The 23,071-nt window shown below is 49.7% G+C and overlaps 1 protein-coding gene across 3 annotated transcripts in view; it reads left to right on the top strand.

The window, feature by feature from the left end:
* LOC119094019 (irregular chiasm C-roughest protein) overlaps nt 1-23,071 on the top strand; it is a 55,601-nt gene that overhangs the window by 20,900 nt on the left and 11,630 nt on the right. For all 3 annotated transcript variants that reach the window (XM_037217077.1, XM_037217076.1, XM_037217078.1), the window contains exons 2-5: nt 13,311-13,438; nt 16,484-16,667; nt 19,210-19,353; nt 20,698-20,892. In XM_037217077.1, the coding sequence (XP_037072972.1) occupies nt 13,311-13,438; nt 16,484-16,667; nt 19,210-19,353; nt 20,698-20,892 (651 nt within the window). The remainder of the gene's footprint in view (nt 1-13,310; nt 13,439-16,483; nt 16,668-19,209; nt 19,354-20,697; nt 20,893-23,071) is intronic.

Here is a 23,071-nt window from a genome sequence, read left to right as displayed (position 1 = left end):
CTTTCCGTTTCCGATATTAAAATATGACTATAACATATATGACTGTAATATCACTGTCTGAAACGATGTCAGAAGGAAAACCGCGTTTCTGCAAATTCGCCTTCCATAACACTCGTACCGGAACAAGATCGTGCAGAATTATTGCTTCCGTAAGGAAAATCTGTTAGTTGCCACAGCTTTCTATGCCTTCAGACAAAAAACAAGTTTGTTCTGCATGCTCAATCCGCTCAAAACACACCGGTTATACACTAATACACAGCTAAATGTCCCCGTTTCAGCCATTTATGCACACCATACATCCTGGGGTCACCCAGAGGTACAAGCTAAGTTCATCAGGGGAACGATAGCAAGGCAATAGCCGCGGCACCCAGCGGCTGCTGCTCGCCGTTCCCCTCGCGGCACCCCTGTGCCGTTTTTCCGCAGAGGTCACGGCAAGGGTCTTTGGCTGGTTGCCCAACAGAGAAGTGTCACGGATGGTTTCCATTCCGATCTTTTCAGCTGGAGCCTGATCACGCGGAAACTCACGCTGACGTGCGGCCGCCCGGTGTCAAAAGATCTCAGCGGACACAGTAACCCGCTGGCCGGATCCGCAATGTCTCATGCTGCAAAGATCTACGCCAAACTTCATTGAAGTGGCATTAAATATGTGAAGATGACATGATTGGGACCTCAAATTGTGGACTTGGTTTTTCCAGCTCAGCGAAAGGCTCATTCTGGAATCAAATATAAGTGCTAATCTTGCCCAACTGACCACGCGCTATGCTGTGTCTCAACTCAAACCTCGGTGAAATCTTAAGCAACTTTTTTAGTATCTTGCCATCTGACACAAATTGATAAGGTCGAGTGAGAACAATTGGATTGATTGTGACTGAATTTCGTTCTTCTCACCTTGCCGTACGAGGACTGGCGGCAGAAAGTTTGCATCGTTTTCCAGACAACGGATGCTCTTTTCCTATTTCTTTGAAGGCTGCCAAATGTAAATCCGAGCGCCAGAGGCGTATCGGCTGGCGCATTAAGCGGCGAGCGGCGAGCGCCGTGTGCCTGAAGGTTATGCATGTAACCCAGGTGCCACAGGTTTTACGTGTCATTCCCGCCAACCGCACAGCGATACGACAGTGTCTGCATAATTTATTGGACGAAATGGTAGTGGCCTGGCTTCAGGGGCTTACCATCAGATAAGAACTACGGGAGTGTCATCGCTGGTTTATTATGGCATTAGGAGAATGAAGTCAATGATGCGGAGGGACTACCTAGGGTTTCGAGAGTTCGCTCCAGCTTGAGCCGATTAGTTGGCTTCAGCACTGGCGTACGTCTGCCACTAACACGCTAAATGACTTATGTCTGGGACATCTGCCTTCATTAAAAGATACTCAACCGTTGGCGCAGAAACGGGTAGAGTAATATTTCAGCTCCACGACGAAACTAAAGTGGAGGCTGGGCAGAATTATATGCCATTATCTGTCGCCGTGCCAATATCATGCATGATATGTAGCCATTTACACACCAGTTAGGGTCGTTTGGTGATTGTTACCGACCTAGAACTGCTTTGGATACTTTAAATCATCCGATTTATTTTTTATTTGCCGACGCTGATAAAAACCTTATATACAGTGTATATCAACATTTTGCTCCCAGCTGGGAGCTCTCGTATTTACCTAGTCATTTTGTCCTTATTTTGCTTCCCTGCGTGCTGTGATCACCCATATTTGCTACTTGAGCATGTATTTGTGGTCACGGGCAATTTTTTAGCATAATTATTCCTGAAGTACCGAGGAACGACTATCATTACAGCTGGCTGACAGAAATCATCATAGTTATAACTCTCTAGTTAGCTGCAGGCCTATATGGGAGATATTCGATAGACCCCCCCCCCCCCCCACCTCTCAAATATGTTTTAAACTCGGGTGGTCTTAAGCTTCCTTCTGCTTCATTTCATACCACATTGACAACGCTAGAGTACACTGTGGCTCACTGCAATGGGAAGGTCAGTGCATTGGGCCAGGAAAGAATCACCAACTGCGCGAATATCGCAAAGGAGCCGTAGAGCATGTGCGCAGTCTGGGGGTTATACCGAGGCGCTGACACGGGAAAAGACAGGGATATTCCAATGTCAAGGTAGCGCGATTCGTTCCTTGGCGTGTCAGCTACTCTTCGATCCGTCACTAGAATGGACGGCAATTTCTGTTGCCACCTACGGTCTATGCTTGACATCACGCGGTTCTTACCTCGGATCCTACAGCCACGATGGTATTTTACAGCTGATGCTTCAGCTCCTCCATCGGATGACGACGCACCTCTGCTCTGATGCCGTCTCCAGGCTGAGAAGAGAACAATCCGTCATTTTTGCCAATTTATCACCGTGACTGGGCGCATCGAGCCAGCCCCATTTTCCAATTATAAAGTCATCTCGGGACGCCACGAAGGGGTGGAAAGCTGAAGCTAACTGCGCACCGGCTGCCGCTCGTCCCGATACGTAGGAGGGGGCATGGCGGGCTCAGGTGGTGGGATCCAGCAAGGCACATACAGAAGGAAAACAGTTTTTTCATGGCTCTAGAGAAAGTGAACATCGTGCCTTGTCAGGGTATTAGTGTACGCAACGTTATGCAGAGATGAGGCTGGTTCTCACAATGCTGAGCAGGGATTTGGTACAGGCACTGCGGAATAGTCTCTCACTTAACTTGCCGGAATTTTGGCCAACTGATGACCTCAAAAGGAAAAACTGAATTATCCCTCGCCTTAATTCGCCGTTTTTCCATAACGCAGACTGATAGGCAGGGAGCGGTGAACACCACCCTGCTATTTCCAAATGAATACAGATAGAGCCTCGCAAAGAACTAATGGATTGGAACCAACGAGTTTTCGTAATCTGTTGAAAAGATTTACGTTTCTAGATCAGTAATTGACCCCACTAACCTAGGTGTAAGGAAATTTTTCCTGAATATTGAACTACTTCAGCTCTACATGTCCAAATGTGCGGGACCATCCGCTGTAGCGACATGAAACTTACACAGGTGTGTTCCCTGTGTCATTCTGAATACAATGACGTGTGATTTTTTTATAAGTATTCTTTGAGCATACATTTATGGCGCATGGCTCAGCTGATGTAACGGCGTCGGTGCGCCGCACGGTGCACGGAATCGTCGGCTGCTGATCGCCGATTTGAGCATACATTAATGGCGCCTGGCTCAGTTGATGTAACGGCGTCGGTGCGCCGCGCACGGTGCGCGGGATCGTCGGCTGCTGATCGCCGACCGCGTCGGCCGGGGATCGCCGCGTAGTATTTCTAAATAGCCGCCGCTTCTCGGAAACCAGAGAGCTAGGGATACGTTTGGTGTCAAAACACGCGCAATGAATGTCACGGAAGCTAATGAAAATTGTACGCGATTGCACGACATTCAAGAGAGCGATTCTCAGAAATACTAGCGCGGCTTACAATGACCCCCTCCCTCTTTCTCAGCAGGCGAATGTTGAAATGTGTATGCGCTCCCGAACTCTAAACATTTCTGGAAGAGGACACTGAGCTAATTGAGATAAAATGCTGAAAATTCGTCTTCCTTTTGTCTTGCAGGCAACGTAAACCGCCTTTCTAATGTTTCACTGGAGCTGGATGCTCTGATGAGATTTTCAGACGTTTCCTTAACTCATGTAAACATGTAATGGAGCTGGATTTATTGTTAAAACTTTCAGATGCAAATGATTTAAGTTGAAGAAGAGAATACGAGAATGGAACCGTCTTGTGCTTAGCATTTTAAGTACGCTGCAACCGCAAGCGGCTGTCGCTTGACTGTTTCAGTTTTAAGGACCTTTGCTCCTGGACCTTTGTGAACTGCGGCCCTGCAGTAATGTTGGATAGCATCGGTTGCCCCGCCACTGCCAGCCATTATTTTGCTATATTTTTCTCATCCAGTGTTACGACTCATGCAAGTCTGTTGCACCAATGCGTTCCTGAAGGAAAATCTTGCGAAAACGACAGCAAATGTTTATTGGCTTTGGGTTTAAGTCCAAAGTGTGCAAGCTTGGCCCTGAACTGGCAGCTTATTTTACGGTCTCCACCAGCAGAAGGGTTAATACAGGTGTTTTACGATGGCTGTCCTAGTAACACCATCTATATCCGCCATATTTTAACCATCCTCTTTGAAAAATTATTGTTTTCCCCCAAGCGGCGAAGCTCCCTCGGTTATCCTCGTTACTGTAACGTAGTACGAACATAACACGCGCATGAAATACGGACAAATGATGCTGTCTTGTACACGCCAGTTGGTCTGTTGGCGTAGAGCAGACAATCTTAAGACTGTAGACACAAATTAATTTAGCTTTCATTCTTGCCCTGAGCTCCGGATCAGGAAGCAAATAGTTGTGCGCAACGTTTTTAGGTATCTATGACGACAGGCTTTGAATAGATGCATTTTATTCCAGACCACTGTAGCCGTTATTGTCATCAGAGGTCCACATGTAAAGTGCTGCCAAAATTGTTGCTACTTGGACCTAACTGTTGCCAAATCGTTCAACATATCGTGGAAACAGCTGTGATCCGGGGAGGGAACATGAGCGTGCTTCCTCTCCCCCTGGCTTCTTGTCTGATCTTTTCAGTGACAGAAAAGCGTTTCATGTGATCGGTCGCACAGGGGGTGCTGAAAGGGCCCACCTTTCAGGTTTTGCCCTGTTGCAGTTTTTGAGCACTTTTAAGTATAGTTTTAACACTGGAAACCTTTCGTACCATCCTGAATATATGTATACATATATATGTATATACATATATATATATATATATATATATATATATATATACATATATATGTATGTAAGTGTGCTTACCCTTGTATTTACCCTTGTAATACATTGCTCAAACCCAACCTTACCCGAGGTAGGCAGGAATCCGTTCAATCGTCATCCGTGGAATTAGCTAATGAAACTTTGTGCTCGGGAATTAGCGCTTTGTTAACGTCGAAAGCATTGATAATTTGACGGAAACATGAACTTCTATAAAATTTTCGCCAAATACTTTTGAGAACATTGCCTTCTTTTGGCAGTTTTTTCAAGTTGCTCAGAGCGTCAACTTTTGCGCAAGGGGTGGATGGGGTTTTTGCGTAAGGGGGATTTGAGGATTTTAGCCTTGGGAGATGTGTCCTGAGTTATGTACGAACGGTGGCGGACGTTGAGAAGTTGCACTATGTGTGGCGTTTGGAGATGGGGTATAGACTGCCTTCTTCTACTTCTCATACATATAATATTTATTCATACATATAATTATTCTGTCCTCTGGGAGCAGCTTGCATTGGGAGCATTTGGGAGTCCAGTTCAGCGGCCAGCTTTGTTCAGAAGCTCGAGCGCATTTTGAACACTCGCCGTCAGTTGGTTAAAGCTGTCGTAAATCTCCCAAGTGTGGGCGTTTCTCGAGCCAGCATGGGCAAGTGCTACCAGATAATCTATGAGAGTTTGTTCCATGATAAAATTAACTGCTCTTCTCTTCCGAAAGATGGGAAGACATTACGAAGGTATAAGATGTATATATATACATACCAACCCTATATATATATATATATAGATATACACACGTATATATGTATATCTACATATTCCCCTGGTTTTCTCCGAGGCATGATGCTATTACTACTGTCGTATTTCCGTGTATAATGGTCCTCGCAAATGCACTCAACAACTTACGTTATAAGCACTTTGCTAACAGCATTCGATGCCGATATTTTGAGCGCATATTTCATGAGCAATTAAAGGAAGTGCCTACTTGTCAGCGTTCCAGAAATGCGACCTTGCGCACCGTTCCTCTGCGACTACCGCCCCTCGCACATTCATACTCCTTTAACCTGATGTCCACAATAATAAAACCTTTGCGTTGAGCGATGGTTTTTTCTCTCTCTCGACCTCAACCACAATTTGAAAATATTTAAAGATCATGGTATCACGCCTGTCTCCAGCGTTCATAACCACTGAGCCACTAGTTCGCACCATGGAATCAATTGATCAGCAAATTAGTTGATTGATTTGAACAGTTTGATTTTGTGAACTGACAAACCCACCAATGTTCTAATAACTATTGCATGCATATAGAACGCAAAGAGCGTGCCACGAACATCAAAACTCTGGAAGGAATGTACGTTCCTCTTCGGAAGAAAAAAGCGGGAGGGCATACCAGCTCACAGATCCAAAGAGGCCAGAAGCTATTCAACAGCACACTTTCGTCCCAGGTGGCAGGTCGGTTCAGGACTGTAAAGCGTTCACTGCACTCTCCGCGCCGGGTTCCGCTGGACTTTTACATTGAATATTTAAAGCAAATTGTGTACAAGCGCAAACAAAGTATCATTTTTCAAACTGAGACAAGTATCACGAGAAACTGGGAACCATCTTAGAAGTAATGCGTGGGAGAACCATCACGAATATTGCGACGTGTATGCACATCTGCGGTTAAGGAGCAGAAAGGCTTCTCAAACATACTGCCGACCTGAGGTCAAAAGCTGTGCAAGCCAGAAAGCTCAGACGCCGAATGCATATGTAGAATGCAATTTTGTACACACTCAGAAAGTTGGGAACCTGAAAAAGCATGGTATTGATGTTTTATTGCTGACTTTTTCCACAAACTGACGCAAGCTAAAGAGAGCATGCAGGGATTGTATCCAATCGAATGTTGTACCTGCGCGCAATGATGCCACGATGTTAAAATGTTTGAGAACAGCGTGTGAAGTGCACGTGAATGTGAAGATTTCCTCGAAAACTAGGGAGTGTATACCCAATTATTTATTTATGGAATAAGTATTTCATTTGAATAATGTGGTTACCATATATAGACACTCAGTACATTCTGAAAGGTAGCACGCTTTATGCGTTTAAAACCTGAGTTCGGACGCGAAAATGAGTTGGGGGTAGTTTGCTCTTCAGAGGGTGGTTTGCCCGAGGCCAACCGATAGCTGCCGTTCGCGATCAGGTCTTTGCCTCTGGCAGAACACGGTTCAGTTTAAAATCAACGCCCCCCCCCCCTAATAAGATCATGTGTGGGGAGGTTTTCCGCGTCACGATTAGGCGGCATGAAAACAATCACATCCTTCACCACCAGCCGAAAGATGGGAAAGATGGCACGTTACCGTCGTGCATCGCCATGGCGCAGATCGAGCTCAATACCTTGAGAGGTGTTCTGCATGCTGTGGTTTCGGCGCAACGCATGGATAATGCTAGTAAATAAGCGTCCTGTAGTCCATCACATAGTTGTCATGGAGGTTTCGAAACATAACTTGGTCTGTTCCTGGACTGACTCATCTCCATTTCACCCCCAGCTGAGCTCCAATGACGGCCAGGACACATGACGGGGCAATTGTGGCGCATTTTGTATCGCAGGCAGGTGTCTGGAGTACACAGCATTAAAGGGAAAGTTCCACATTTCAAGATACTGAGGTAGGCATCAGATATGATGGGGAAAGCTTACTTGTAACTTTTGGTAAGCTTTTAAGGTTCAAAACCAACGCTAAGTAGCAAAATTTCGAATTTTTTTTTATAAATGGGCCCAATTACGGCATTGTTTAATGGCGTCATGGGGTGGTTTTGTGACGACAGCAATACCTGGCAGCACCTGGCAGCCAGATCTAAAGAATACCTCAAAACACACAAAAGCTGACGCCAACTGGCCGTTCTCATCGCAAGGGCTGTGTCGGGCGGCGGATTATTGGGTGGTTTGTTTTTGGATTTTTGTCTTGGTGCTGGTCGTAAGAAAAGCTTTGGTAGTCTGTTTGACATACGCAACGTAGCGATCACCAGCTTTTATGGCGGATTATTAATATCAAAGTAAGATATGCTGCACTGTTGCTGTTGCTGCTATGTTGTTGACGATGTTGTCAGTACTTTATTGCCGACCCATCACTGTCTGCAGTGCTGCAGTCCTGACATTCGTATCATGTCATGTGCACAGTAGTTAATTTCATTATTGTTTGTAACTGGAAATGTGGTGTTTGCAACATGAAATTTCGAAAATTAATTGACTTCCAACGCTGCTGTGAATTGATTGCCAAAGCATTGCTATTGCTTTGGTAAAGGTGGTGAGGCTGGGCTACCATTTTTGTTTTTGCTTAGGATTATTCATGCAATCAATAGTTAACCCTGATGTAACCAATGCGTTGCAATGACATTCTTGCTGTTGATAGTCCTTTGGCACTGGCAAATCAGTTGTTACCAGTCATTCATGAATTACAAGCTGCTGTCTCACAGGCTTGACATAAGGTAGCCAACCAATGTTGTACGTTGTGTAATGGCATGGGTCAACAGCTTCACTGTGGCACTACCTCGGTGCTGTACTGTGGCATGACATAATGAACAATGATATGGTTTTTGTACTGCAGTTCATGCTTCTTTCATAGTAGATTCCATCATGAAAAGATGAGTCAAGTGCCCTCTCTTGTATTGACTCCCCATTTGAAATATGACTGACCAAAAACACATGATGCAATATCTAAATCACTTTCAGCACTGCAGACAACCAATAAGTGACATCACTTGCTCAGCCTGTTTTGGGAATCCACAAAATGCAGATGAGAAAGATGCAAACGCATCTTGTACTCCTACAGTCATGCAACATGCTGCAGCTATCCGGTTACTCACTAAAAAATAACAGGAAGCTTTTATATGTAGTGAAATGACACCGCTAGCATGCTGACTTTGCACAAGACTGGAGACATGACAAGCGCATGCAGTCATGGTTCAATGAGCAAAATGCAAGGAAGTGATGAAGTTGCCAGTGCACACAAGGTTCTTAAATAAAAATATTATAAAGTGCCATGCAAGACACCAACAACAACTTTACTTTTCCACCTTTCTCAGCACCCAGCATCTCACACAAGTTGGAGTATGACATTGGTGACTCACGAGTAATACTCGCCTGCCTACAAAATTTGTGAATACAGTGCAGTGTGCATCAGTAATAATACAGCTCTATATTTTTATAATTCCTTAGGGAAAGAAAATTTTGCAAAGCCATATAATGTGAGCCTGTACTGAGCATGAGCGTTAATGACCTGCACGCACCAGCCAATACTGCCAAAATTAATTGCTGATATAATGACGCACAATGGATTGATTATATGCTATAATATCTCAATAGGTTCAAAGTGTTGGAAAGATCATAATGAAGTACCAGCTTGCCTTTGTACACCCCTGCAACATAAGTGCTAGTGCTTCTCTTAGCTTGCCAGTGTTTCTTTGCCATGTTCAAACGCAAACATAAAGGTAGAAACAGGTGTCAATATATCATGTTTTATTGGGAGCCAGTAGACTTAAAGAATGCCAAAACAATGTTCTCTCTCAGAAGTGCAAACTTCGCACGCACACCCGCCATCACATCAAGATCAACGCAAGCTACTGGCACACACTACCAGTGATCACAGACATTTCAAGCCCCCGATTCACACTCTTTTGACCAATAAACGTGATCTCACACCTACACAGTTCGTGGAACTATCAAATTGTTGGTTTTCTTGCAATTTCCACACAGATTTTCGGCCATAACACCGCATTTCAACGTGACGTCCCTTCAAAACATGTCCCAACGGAGGTTCATGGTAAAGCGTCTCAAGAGGTTACACCTGAAGAAGACAATTATTTGTTCAAGATTTAAATTTGTTGTACAATATGTGTGAAATGTGTAGTGAAATATACACCTAAAATTACCAGAATGTTTCCCTGATTTTATAATGCCTTGCCAACTTATAAACCAGTGCAAAGTTCTGTGCTCCGGTACACAAGGCGCCAACCGCGTCGTCCGTAGAAGAAGAAAAAAACGCCAGCAGGGGAAAAAGACAGGTTCGCCGTCGTCTCTTCTCTTTTGTAACTTTCGGTAGAGTGCCCGTTTTTTGGGTGCCGTAATTTTCAGACACTGGAGCTCTTTTTATAACCTTGACATATGGCATAAAAATACGTAAAAATGGCTCGTTCACGACGAGTGCCGCACACCCCGAAAGTGCTCACGCTTACGTTCGCGACACACATTCAGCAGAGAAGTCTTGCTAACAGACAATCATCTTCCGCGCATCGCATCATACGTGCCACATCATCGCCTTTGCAAGTGAACCAGCTGCTATGCTGTTTTGACCATAAGTAGAAAACAGTCTGTAGTATGACCGTGATCGCATGACGTTTCTATGACGTCATTAATGCCGAGGCGACTTTGAAGTAGGCTCCAAATAAACCTCGCACTTTTGCGGGCGTGCAACTCAGGAACGGGAGGGTCTTGGGTCTTAAAAAGGACATAATCGTGAACTGCATCAAAAGGTCCTCAAGATGGCTGTTTCAGTTCAAAACGTCATACAAATGTGGAACATTCCCTTTAAAGGGAATGCACAAACCCTGGACTAATACCTAACTAACAGGAAAGGCCTCGAGCTCGCGTTTGCTTTTGGCGCGATGAAATGTGCGTTTTGATTCTGACAATAATCAACCTTCAATGTAGCATGAGGTACCCGTTAAACGATGTCATCAAGCAAGCACTGGTGAAGATAAGAAGCTGTGCTCATGGTCGCAAGCGTCGTAAGCTCTAGAATGACTAAGAATAGTTTGGTGTTCCATCGCTGACCCCACCGCTCACGTGCCTTTACTAAATACGTGGATGATTCTGTGCATTTTCTGAGCCTGGAGGCCCCGCTGCATTCTCACTCGCCGTAAAAGGAGCAAGGCAGCCGCCTGTGGTGAATGTGATCTTCCTCGCATGCAACGCCCACTCCATCAGCGTGATATTTGCCTTGGATCAGCATTTCTGTCAATGCATGGCAATTTAAATATGCTGACCATAATTGTGTCCTGAATTTGTTGGCATTGGCGCTATCACCTCATCGATAGCTAACGGTACTATCGCAGCCCAACCACAGCTTCCTTCTCATCGGCTCGGCCGGGGTCAAATCAAGTTCAAGACATCTGAGGTATTGGACGCCGGGGCCACGGGCGGCGTCAGGTCATTTGAGGTATCAGACGCCGGGGTCACGGGCGGCGTCAGGTTATTTAAGGTGACGGATGCCAGGGTCAGTTGCGGCGCCAGGTCATTTGAGGTGACGGATGCCATGGTCAGGGGCGGCGCCGGGTCATTTGAGGTGACGGACGTCAGGGTCACGGGCGGTGTCAGGTCATATGAGGTGTCAGACGCCGTGATCACGGGCGGCGTCAGGCACGCGTTTCGGCCGGGCGAACCCCGCTTCGTCGAAGTGCAACACGGGAGGGGCAGTTACTAGATGAGCGCTGACAGCATGTGCCGTGGCTGGCGGCAGCGGTACCTAACGAGGTACGAATGAGCGGAACGAGACATTGTGAGCCGGTCCCGGTTCGTTTTCAATAGCGTGATGGATTGGTGGGGCTCAAACAACAACAGTTCGCGACGCCAAAGGGGAGAGATAAATTGGTCATTGTGGTGGGCGAGCGCTCAGCGAGGGTGCGAAAGGGCTGCCGCGCCGATGCCCGTGCGAGTTAAATGGATCATGTTGCGGCACGGTGGGGATTGGGTACGCTTGGAATGGATTGTGATAAATCTGCTCCATATATTTTTTATTATACTCATTGTTGTATGTATTTATGGTCGTATAAGATAGAACGGCGTTCATTCACTGTTTTGGGGGTCATTATAAGTTTAAAGTTATTATGTTGAGTTAACAACCTTCAGAATGGTATACTGGTTCATAAATTTGGGTGGTACTGGTTAAACGATGTCGTAGTGCTAAACAATTAACTATATAGAAGCACTCAATATTTCGAGCTGTGCTCATCTTCCAGTGACATGCGATTACTTGCGCTGACATGCGCTAACCATACACGTAGTCAGTGCACAGTTGTGTGGCATTATTTATCCCGTCCTGGTGTTGTACCAAGTGTAGCGAACTCTAAAGGTTTCAATCAAAGCTGCTCCCTGTATGGGGGTCTTTTTTCATAGTTGACGTCGACCTTCGCCATCGACCCTACAAAAGTATTCATTTGCCAACAACTCACCAGAGACGGGTGTGTTTTTCCACCGGGGTTTCCCCTCAGGATGCTGACGAGGGCCGGCCCTTACATGGCCTGGCAAGTTGTGAATCATCCCCAGCGAGACACTAGCCCCTCTTCCCCTGTCCCTGATGGCTGGCCGGCTGCTCGCCGGTGACGACAGGCTCATCCAGCGAGAGACGGCGCCGACGGTGGCCCGGGCACGCTACATGACCGCGATCAATTAGCAGCAGCGCGCGGTCCGTATTTGTGCTCTTGCGGCCGCCGGAGCGGGGGGGGGGGGGGGGGGGGGGGTCCGTGACGCCGGTGCCGTATTTGTTCGGTGGCGCGTGTCCGCGACGCTTCCGCACAGCTTTGCTCTTGGTGACGTTTGTTGACCACAAGTCGATTTGTGCGTCAGTTCACTGCCGCAGTTCGCATGTTTGGTGGGGTTGCGTGACATTAGCATTGGGGAGTGGAGCTAGTATGAAGCAGGCTTTCTGTGCGTTCAGTGCATTGTCTGATAATGAACGCATTGAACTTGATGTGATGATTTATAAGATTATGATATGGGAAACATTCATGATATCCATGGGACACATTCTCCATTGGTTTGATATCCATGGAATAAATTCAGTTTTCAAGACGCTTGCTTAGGAGTTGGATTGCCGCTTGAAACCTTATCACTGAAAATAAGTTATCATGTTTTCAAACATCTGTTGTTACCATCCTATCCCACTGTCTTGGCATTTAATGCATTTGAACTAACACGCAAAGTCATTTGTGGAACCTTTCCACCAGAAAACGTTTCCTTCGATCTACCTAAGTCAAGAACTTCCTCCCCTATTCCTTGCTGAATCCCAGGTCGGATTTTCCGCTGATGGATTGCCTGGTCGCGTTGGCGGATAAGTCGACTAGGCGAAGAATGCGCGCTACCTTCGGCTCGGTGGCAGGGCAGACAGCTGACGGGATGATGACGCGCTGCTGACGTCAGCACCCCTCGCCGTCCGCTCCGCCGGGCGCCGGTAGCGACTTGTATGGGGCAGTCAGACGCGTAATCCGTTTGGGCCTAACGAGGCCTATTAGTCCTACAGTGAAAAGCTGGGAATTAAGACAACTGCCTTCCTACTCTAGCATTTAAGGGCAACGCAATCTGAAGAGAAGGAAAGCTTATGCAAATATGCGCATTTCGTTGTGAGTCAGCAAAACGCGACTCATAATTATTAGTTGTGCGGTGCACGACATGTAGATGTAGCTTGGCATGAATGCGATTAAACAATTGGGTTCGTTTGCTAAAGAAAATATATTTCATGCGGGCCTCTTACCGGCGAACACCTCTGTCACCAGCGTTTCAGCACCGTCATCTTCCTTTCCAGTGGTGAGCTGTCTGCAGAGCTTTGAGCTAGAGCCGAAGCGAACAGAGGTCAACCCTGGCGAAGCGGCGGTGCTGCACTGCAAGATACACAGCAAAGCCGGCCAGTGCTCGTGGCAGAAGGATGGCTACGTGAGTTCTACGGTCGCCCCTGCTCTTAACTGCATTCACCAGGGGTGTCGCTTCGTGTAGTTTCGGGGGCTTGAGCCGCCCCCCCCCCCCCTCCTCCAAGCTGGCTTAAGCCCCTTAATGCTCTGTTGAGCCCCGCAATGCGTATGGGGCAAAAAAGGAAATGCTGGGGCAGTGAAATGCACCCGGCATCTGAACTCCTGGTACACTAGAGACCTAAACACATCACTGTCAATATCATCGTCATACATTATCATTATTCCAGTCACATTGGCTTCAAGTGGGATGGCATTCTTCAGCATCAGAAAATTTTGGAACCGACAACTCTTGTCTTATTTCAACGTTAAACATCGGGGATGTAAATCAAAGTGTCCCATGGGAAACACCAGGATTGGGGTGGGTGGGTTTGAACATCGCTGTTTGCTCAGCCCCCGAATCTTTTTTATAAAGCGCCACCTCTGACTGCATCATTCTGCGGTGGAGGTGACTGGGTGTTCCGCGACTTTATAGCCATCATTACCAGGTCTTGGTTCGTTGGCCGTTGCCCCAAACTCTTCCTGCTCTTTACTGAAAGGCTCTTTTACCGAGATTGTCTTTAGACGTCACGATATCGTCAGGCTGGGGATGCGATGTGAGCGATGAGTGCCCCTCGTGTAGGCGCATGCTTAATGGTGGGCGCATTAGCCGTCAAAACACGTGCCAGAATGGCGAACGTTTACTACCGGTAGTCAGGGGAGCGCCGCAAGCGTGAGAGTATCCCCAAGTGCTTTTCCACTTATCGCTGCACTTCAAAAGCAGTGCCATAGCCGATTTTTTTTCAGGTAAAAATGACAAGTATGCACGTACCGTTACACCTGCCATTTGTAAGCTATAAAAGTGGATTATGATGGCAAAGTTACTTCAATAGACGAATCCCATTTCTAAGTTGTAAAGCACTCGAAGAGGTGTGATGTAAATGCGTGCAACGCCAGACGATGCTGGGTGCATTTTGGTTGCTGTCCGCCTTTGTTGCTGCGCTTCTGTGGTGCCCAGCCCGCCGTCGCAGGCTGCCGTTTATACCTAGTAACACAGTGTAAGGCAGCAAACGCCCTCCACTGTTTCATGTGTACATTGGCGTTGTTATTCAAGCGATCAGTGTGTACCAAATGGACCAGATCAATACCATTCACAGGCGGCCCATCAAAAAGCTCGTTGTACAGTGCACAACACTTGGTCGTGGGCTTCGCTGCAAAAGCTGCACGTAGTGATATTTGATTAAGCATTTTATGGCATTGAGCATACTGTGGGACAGGACGTGGAATATGTGGTAACCTTCAGCCTTTCCCGAACTTCTGACTAGAAGAGAGAATGTATCTATGTCGTTGCTAAGTGGTGCGCTTTTCAGCATAATTAGGAAAGTGATTGGTTCAGATTCAAACGTCAAACCTTTTAGTTTTACAAGGAAACAAGAAGGGTGTTTCGGATCCGTGGCATCGTCTAAGTTAAGATGCGATGCTCTCTCGTTTTCACATGAATGAGTACTTGTTCGGCCTGTCAAGCGTGCAAGACAGGGCAAAGCTTCATTGATGCAACCATTCGTACCATGTGCTCTCAGCCTGTCATTCTATGCCTTCGGTGTCATGAACTGAGTACGTCTGGTAGGGTACGGAGAGAACGTATCAGTCGTTGCAGCGTACCGACCTTGATCGACAAGAAGAGAATGTTCGTTGAACAGCCTATTCTCGATGAAGTGTATCTGAAGAATAATGATTTGCAGAGCTGTTAACAACAGCAATGCAATCCAGCAATTCCATTAGGAACGATCGATTATCCTATCCTTGTCTCCAAAACTTTTTGGATTCCGTGGTGTCAAATCAGCCACTTTGTTGCTGGATGGAGAGTTTAGGAGTATAACAATGTGTGGCTGCATCCGCTTCGTGCTCGGTTTATATTTTCTTCTCCAGCCGTTACACGGGATCCAACCATTGAGATTGATCACCTTCTCAGAATCGCCACCTACCTCTGTGACTGCGAAAGGTGCATCACACCCAACAATGCATATATCAGGGCGGGAATCTGAGAGCATTTCTGCACGAACTCGCCTGTCTCTGGCACGGCATGGCGACACATAGACGATAGATTTGTTCGTTTTTTCAAAAAGCTTTCCGTGTTTGCGGTTCGCAAAATCCCTTCCCACTGCGCATTTACCAGATTGCCATACAAGGCGGCGTAATGGCCGAGTGGTTAGCGCCTTGGGCTCTCACGTGAGGCCAGGGATCAAATCCTGGCTGCGACATGGCCCCTGAGCGTTCGCCTGGCGTCATGGCCGAGTGGGTAGCGCCTTGGGCTCTCACGTGAGGCCAGGGATGGAATCATGGCTGCGACATGGCCCCTGAGCGTTCGCCGGGCCAGTGCAGTCTCTGGCGCTCCATCAAACGGGCCTGACGGCGCGCGTGGCGCTCCCTTAAAATACTTTTTTGGGCAATATTGAGGTTCATGTATGGTCAAGTCGTCGTTTAGGTTCACTGCAAATGGTCACCGACCGGTTTTCTTTCACGGACAACACGCGGCACATAACGGAGGTGGCTGTTCCCTGGTTTGTCGCTCAAACTTAAAACTTCATGCTTGTTCAAACGGCATTTGTGGTAGCACCGTTGTCAAAAAGCCAAGATCACCACTGTGCGTAGCACATTGTGGTCTGAGCACACGTTGTTACCGTATCTGGCTGCCAAAAACGCATGTCTGCCCAGCAGCACCGAGCCCACTGCTCCTGTGCTGCCGCGCACGTCTGACCAGTAGCACCGAGCTCACTCTACTCCTGTGCTGCCATGCACGTCTAACCAGTAGCACCGAGCCCACTGCTCCTGTGCTGCCGTGAACGTCTGACCAGTAGCACCGAGCTCACTCTACTCCTGTGTCACCGTGCACGTCTGACCAGCAGCACCGACCTCACTCTACTCCTGTGTCGCCGTGCACGTCTGACCAGCAGCACCCAGCGCACTCTGCTGCCGTGTTGCCGCGCACGTCTGACCAGCAGCAGCGCTAAGTCGGTTGTGTGACTGTCTACAGCCGATCGGGCCCGAGCAGGACAAGTACGAGTGGGTGGGCGCGCCGGACGACGGCGACTGTTCGCTGAGGGTGCTCAGGGCTGACCTCAAGTACGACGACGGCCTCTGGTCGTGTCAGGTCACCGCCAGCAGCTTCCAGACGCAGGACGCGCTGCGCTCGACCCCGGCGCCGCTCGTGGTCAGAGGTCAGTGACGTCAGAGGTCGTCAGGGATTGGTCAGTCGTCAGAGGTCAGAGCTAGATCCCTTGGCATGCATCCGGCAGCCGGGGATAGACGGCTGGGCCGAGAAAGCTAGTTTTCCGGCTGTTTTTTTTTTGTGCGCGTCAGAGGTGGGTTGTAGCGCTGAAAACTAGTGATGAAGTATTCCTAACGACTTCCGAATCAGGTCCTTCAGTCAGCAGCCTTGGAAGTGCACCCTGCGCTCTCTTTCATTGTAGAATGGCGGAGTACTGGAAATCCGGTGATCGGTGCTCTTTATACGATCATGACAGACAACTTCTTTCGCCTTGGGGTTCTTCCTTCATCATTTCCAAAAGCCTCACAGTCAACGCGTGATCCCCTCCCCCTCGCGAAACCCTATCGGTTAAGGTTTATCCCGCGTATTTCTGTCCAGCGCCCGCTGTGTAACGGCTGCTCCTCTATCCGCCTTGGCTCGTGGGGCACGAGAAGGTAAGCCGATCCGTCTCTCCTCCTTCCGTCCGCACAACGGGCTTCTCCCCTGCTTCTGCTATCTCTCGGGTGCATTCAGAGGTAGACAACGTTGTCGTGATGGATGGGCACAACCCCTTCTCTCACCGGAAATGTGTGCTGAATGTTGTCTATGCTGTTGCGGGTCACCTCCTTTCTTGCAAGTAAATCTCGGGCCTTGTGTTGGATAGCTTCGGTATTGGAATTTCTATGATACCTTTTGTCATATTCTAACGTACATAGATAGTCGCTAGGCCAAAGGGCGTGTGTATCGTCAGATGCGTTTTTTTTGAGCGTCCATTAGACATTGTGAGGGTCGCAGGAAACAACGAGTGGAGGCGCATCGATCAACCGAGGTCAAACATCTTTCAGATAACTTTTGATTAAAGTATGATATCTGAGTTAATCGTATGAATGGAGAGTAATGGACCACATCTCCATGGCGGATTCCTTCGCCGGCTTGGTCCACCCTCACGAAAGTGACGGCAGCGTGTACATCAACAAACGCCAAACCATCCCGTACCATGTCAAGATGTCGTATCGTGTCGCGCTAACGATCTCACCTCACGACGCTCGGCATCGACTCAACGTGAACTCAGCCTATAAAAGCGCACTCCCCGGCGGCTTTCAAGGCCGAGATTCTGACCAGCATCGCTACCCCGATCACGAGACGTGCTGAGCCAGTCTCTATCGCAAACTGCGGCCGCAGTAGAGATTTAGTCCTCCAATAGTTCAGTATTTCTGAGTAACTTGCTCTGATCAAGACGACCTGCTCGGTCATGTGTATAATGCTCAAAGTGAGAGCTGTATATAAAGCAACCTAAACCATCAGCTTTCCCTTCCACATGAGGTATGTTACATGGAACGGAAACAAAATGTGTGCGACTGGAGCGCTCAATTTCCATAATTCCATGATTGAAAGTTTTCTGAAAGCTGGCAGCGACTACACGCACATCATGCGTCGTCATTTCTGCCCAATATCCGCAGTTATTTATTATTTCGGCCCCATACTTTAAATGGGCTCCTCTGGCGTCCTCGACCCGGCCTGGTCTGCGGCAGGCGATCGGCTTGGCCGGCGGTCTCCTGCGTCCGAAGTTGGCGCGTGCCTCCGAGCCGACGCACGGCCGGTGCCTGAGCGCCGCCTGACTTCCGGCCGGATCGATTGCTGGGACGGCCGGCCTCGTGTCCGGCGGCGCGGCTTTCAGGCCCGTCCGATCCCCCGGGTCCTGACCTCTGGCCGCGCCAGGGCCGGCCGACGCGCCGCCGGCCCCAACACGCCACACCTGCGAGAGCCTCCTCCAGCCGTCCCGACCCGGCCGGCTCCCCTCGGCTCAGTTCCTCGGGGGTCGCCCCGTTCGCGCCGCGGACGGAGTGGACGGCCGCCCACCGAGCGTGCGCGGTCCGTGTACAAGTGTTTGATTTTCCCACCGCGAACGGCATGCAGATGGCTACTAATTGGTCATGACGGATTGGCTCAGCTGTCGAATATGTGCAAGGCACCTCTCTCATGCTAAAGCTGTTGCATTAACAAATAATGACGGCGATCATTTCCTGTAGCAAATCACTAAATCCAGTGAACAGACCCTGATAATCATCTAGAGGCGGTCCTGTCATTTCTTACTCACCGCAGAGGCGCGTGATTGCATCACTCAGGTCCACTGAGCTTAACGAAAGGCTGTTGAATACTGCAACCTTAAATCGATATTGCGTGACTTCTATATTGCAGTTAGTAAGCCGAGGCCGGCTGGCTTGACTAAGATGACAGTAAGGTTTTCGATGGGACTCCTCGCGTAGAAAACTTATGGGTAGTTTGAGTGAGTCCTTATCCGCCTAGTTAAACCCGCACGAAATATCTGGTCGTCAAGCCGTCGGATGCGCTCGGGCCGGACACGACGGAAAGATTTGTTCTCGCTGCCTGTGGGCTTTCCCCGTGACGATGAAGGCAGGGCTGCATCATTCTTGTAGCCAGTGGTGACTCCTGCTGCGATGCCGCCCTCCCGCCCGCTGTTCACTGGTGATCGTCCGCTGTGCTTCTCGCAGTGGAGCCGAAGACGCCGCAGATCGAGTTTGGCGCCGTGCCGATTCCTTCCGGCCGTAACCTGACGGCCAGACTGAGCGACGAGGTGACCGTCCAGTGCAGCGCCGCCGGCGGCAACCCGCCCGCCATCATCCGGTGGTTTGTCGGTGAGTCACCTGACGCCCCCCCCCCCCCCCCCCTCCCTCTGCCGCGCTCAGCTCCGACCCCGCTCCCCCTGGCGGGCGGCACGAATCGCCGCTCAAACGCTGCGAGGAGCATTAAATTTGCGTGTGGCGATTGACCAGCCAATTTAAATTCACACACGAAGAGCCCAAAATGAACGCGTGCTGTTCGATCCATCCACGCCACCTTCCGCGTTCAGGAGGCGCGGCGCAGGGTGTCGTGCCGCCCAGGTGCTGTTCTGATTCTCACTAAGCGGGATTAACTGCACTATGTTTTCCGAAATGCTTGTTGTAATAAACCTCGAAATGGAGCCACCCAAGCATGCTAATACTAATTAGAAAAGCACTCAACAAGCACTTGAGCCACTTTTACTCAAATATTTGTTTGCTTCCTTTTCCTCCCAGCTATACTGCTGGTGGCAAAGGCTGCAATTATCTTCGGCTGGGGGAACACGAGTGTTGTCTTCCGCGCTGTGTGCGTAAATTCGCCGCGGACGTATCCATGCGAATGGTGACGTCATCAAGAGCACTTGCTGGCATATTTCCATTTCCAGATTTCGTGTGTTTCCATACTTTAGAGCATCTTTACCTGTGTCGTGTCTGGGACGAGACTGACTTCACCTATGTGACCTGCCCTATCCAGATCTAAACTGTGACCTGTCCGCTTCAGAGCTAGCCTCTGTGACCTTCCTGCCTCAGGGCTAGCCTGTGTGGCCTGCCCACCTCAGAGCTTATCTGTGTGGCCTACCCACCTCAGAGCTAATCTGTGTGGCCCGCCAACCTCAGAGCTAACCCGTGTGACCTGCCAACCTCAGAGCTAACCGGTGTGACATGCCCGCCTCAGAGCTAACCGGTGTGACCTGCCAACCTCAGAGCTAACCCGTGTGACCTGCCAACCTTAGAGCTAACCCGTGTGACCTGCCAACCTCAGAGCTAACCCGTGTGACCTGCCCGCCTCAGAGCTAACCGGTGCGACCTGCCCCTCTAACCGGTGCGACCTCTCGACCGGTGCGACCTCTCGGAGCTAACCGGTGCGACCTCTCGGAGCCAACCCGTGTGACCTGCCAACCTCAGAGCTAACCCGTGTGACCTGCCCGCCTCAGAGCTAACCGGTGTGACCTGCCGCCTCAGAGCTAACCGGCGTGACCTGCCCACCCCAGAGCTAACCTGTGTGGCCTGCTGCCTCAGAGCTAACCGGCGTGACCTGCTGCCCCAGAGCTAACCTGTGTGACCTGCTGCCTCAGAGCTAACCTGTGTGACCTGCTGCCTCAGAGCTAACCGGCGTGACCTGCTGCCCCAGAACTAACCTGTGTGACCTGCCAACCTCAGGCGAGGAGGACCTGACGCAGATGTCTTCACAACGAAACGTGACCGATGTGGAGAGCCCGAAGACGTTCACGGCCATCTCGGAGCTTCGCTATAGTTTCCGCCGGCAGCACGCAGGGGCGTACTTGCGCTGCGTGGCGCTGCACCAGGCGTACGACACGCCATCGCGAGACACCATCGCCCTACTCGACCTACAGTGTGAGTGAGCGACGTACGACACGCTTGCGCAGGCCACCGTCGCACGGCTGGACCTGCGGTGTGAGTAAGTGACGTACGACACGCCGCGCCAGGCCGCCGTCACATGGCTCGACCTGTAGTATGAGTGAGCGACGTACGACGCGTTGTGCTAGGCCACCGTCGCACGGCTAGACCTGCGGTTTCGCACTTTCGATGTGCCGTCCGGGTGCATTGCCCACGGCTAAACCAGAGGCACGCTGGCTTGCCATTCTCCCTGTCCAGTGCGCACCATCACTGGTCTTCATCACTGGTCACGGCTGCTCCCCGTCCAGTGCGCACCATCACTGGTCGTCATCACTGGTCACAGCTGTGTGATGCGAGCCGCGCAGACAGTGGTGTGCCGCTGCTCCTGGCACGCCATCGCGCGGCTCTGCCCGCGGTTTGTATGCCGAACGACACGCAGTCCACACACGCCGCCAAGCTATCCAGCCGTGTCCAGTATTACACGACGAGTCTGGACACATGGTGAGCCTGGGCTCCACCGGCTGGCTCCTGACCAACCTGCGTCACCGCTGCCGTCACTGGCAGTTGCGCGGCCAAAGTTCAGGACGGCCGGTGCGCTGCCGCCGACTGAAGCGTCGCGCCGGCTTCGATCGCCGCTCTCGACAGCTTCCCGTTAGCGGATAGCATCGGCAGGCCTCCCACCGCGCCGGAAATGTTTTGAAACGGCTGCCTCATCCCGTCGCACAGACTTTTGTCCGCGCTAACTTTGCCACTATTTTGGGGAGTTTCCAGAAACCACTCAAAGAATCTGTCATGATAAACTTGTTCGGGTGCGGCCGACCGGTCAGCCGACCGTTCGGCCGCATCCACTCACCAACACGAGTCTGGGTTCGCCAGTTATGATGCATCGCAGGTACGCCGCCATTTCATGGAATGCTCTACGTGCTACATCTCGTGGCGGATTTTTGTTGTTCAGATGCAATGCCTTCCTCCCATCAACAACTTAATATTTGGTGCATTCCAGCCATACTGTCTTCTATGAGGGCATCGTTAAGATAGGAATATGCAACGCGTTGAAACGCAGGCCCTCTGCGGAAGCGGCACCTGAAGCATGCACGTACGCGCATTCTTGTTTCGTTCGCTCCGCCAGCTGTCTAATGTGACTCAGGCAGGTTTACATACCACAAACTTCATGTCTGCCCCTCTGCCGCTGGAATTTTATACATAACATCTGATATATTACATCTAGGTAGTATGTCTATACTTATATATATATATATATATATATATATATATATATATATATATATATATATATCTGTGTGTGTGTGTGTGTGTGTGTGTGTGTGTGTGTGTGTGTGTGTGTGTGTGTGTGTGTGTGTGTGTGTGTGTGTGTGTGTGTGTGTGTGTGTGTGTGTGTGTGTGTGTGTGTGTGTGTGTGTGTGTGTGTGTGTGTGTGTGTATACGTGTATGTTAATAATGACGGAGTTTCCCGTTTCCCTTCAGCACGTCCCATCATGCCCTACATGTCCACATTAGCACCGGTCAGCAGCACTGGCGCCTCGAGTCACGCGCGGTCGGAAGACCGTGACGTACTTCGAAGGTCTGGCCCGTGTGGACAGGTCCTGTCCATGGTGCACTGTGCGCCAGGGCCAACACTCTCTTTTGAGGCGGTTAGGGTCTTTTAGACTCTATCCTTTTCCGAGCTACCCATTAAAGCCGCCAGCTAACTACCCAGGGACCCGGTTCGGAACGTCTTATGCCCAGTCCACTTCACATTTTCCGTTAGACGACATCTCGCGCATACTGCCGTGCGCTCCCGGGCGCTTATAAGTGTCATTTAACGCAGACGAGGGATCTCTTATGTTTAACTATGCTGTGAAATAGTGTGGAGCGCCTTCCGTGCGACGCACCATGGCGACATCCAATACCCTTGAAATGACGCATGCGGTAGCCTGTGCGCCTTTACGGCCCAGGCTAATACCACCAGAGCATCATTTGGCCGCGTCGGGCGTATACACTTTAATCGTCTTGTTTTGATGGCTTGCCAACGCACCTCGACGGGGAAGTGTAGCGATGTTGACGTGCGTAATATTGACAGCGGCAAAGTTCGCCTGTCCGACATTCTAGAACGTTCCGGCTGTATGGCTGAGTATGGTCTCGGCCGCATGGCTGGGCCTGGTCTCGGCCGTACGGC

Source organism: Pollicipes pollicipes, unplaced genomic scaffold (assembly GCF_011947565.3).
Source record: "Pollicipes pollicipes isolate AB1234 unplaced genomic scaffold, Ppol_2.1 Scaffold_4002;HRSCAF=4701_pilon_pilon_pilon, whole genome shotgun sequence".
Classification (NCBI taxonomy): Eukaryota; Metazoa; Arthropoda; class Thecostraca; order Pollicipedomorpha; family Pollicipedidae; genus Pollicipes; species Pollicipes pollicipes.
The sequence above is the reverse complement of the archived record's forward strand: the minus strand, read 5'-3'. Positions and strand labels throughout refer to the sequence as shown.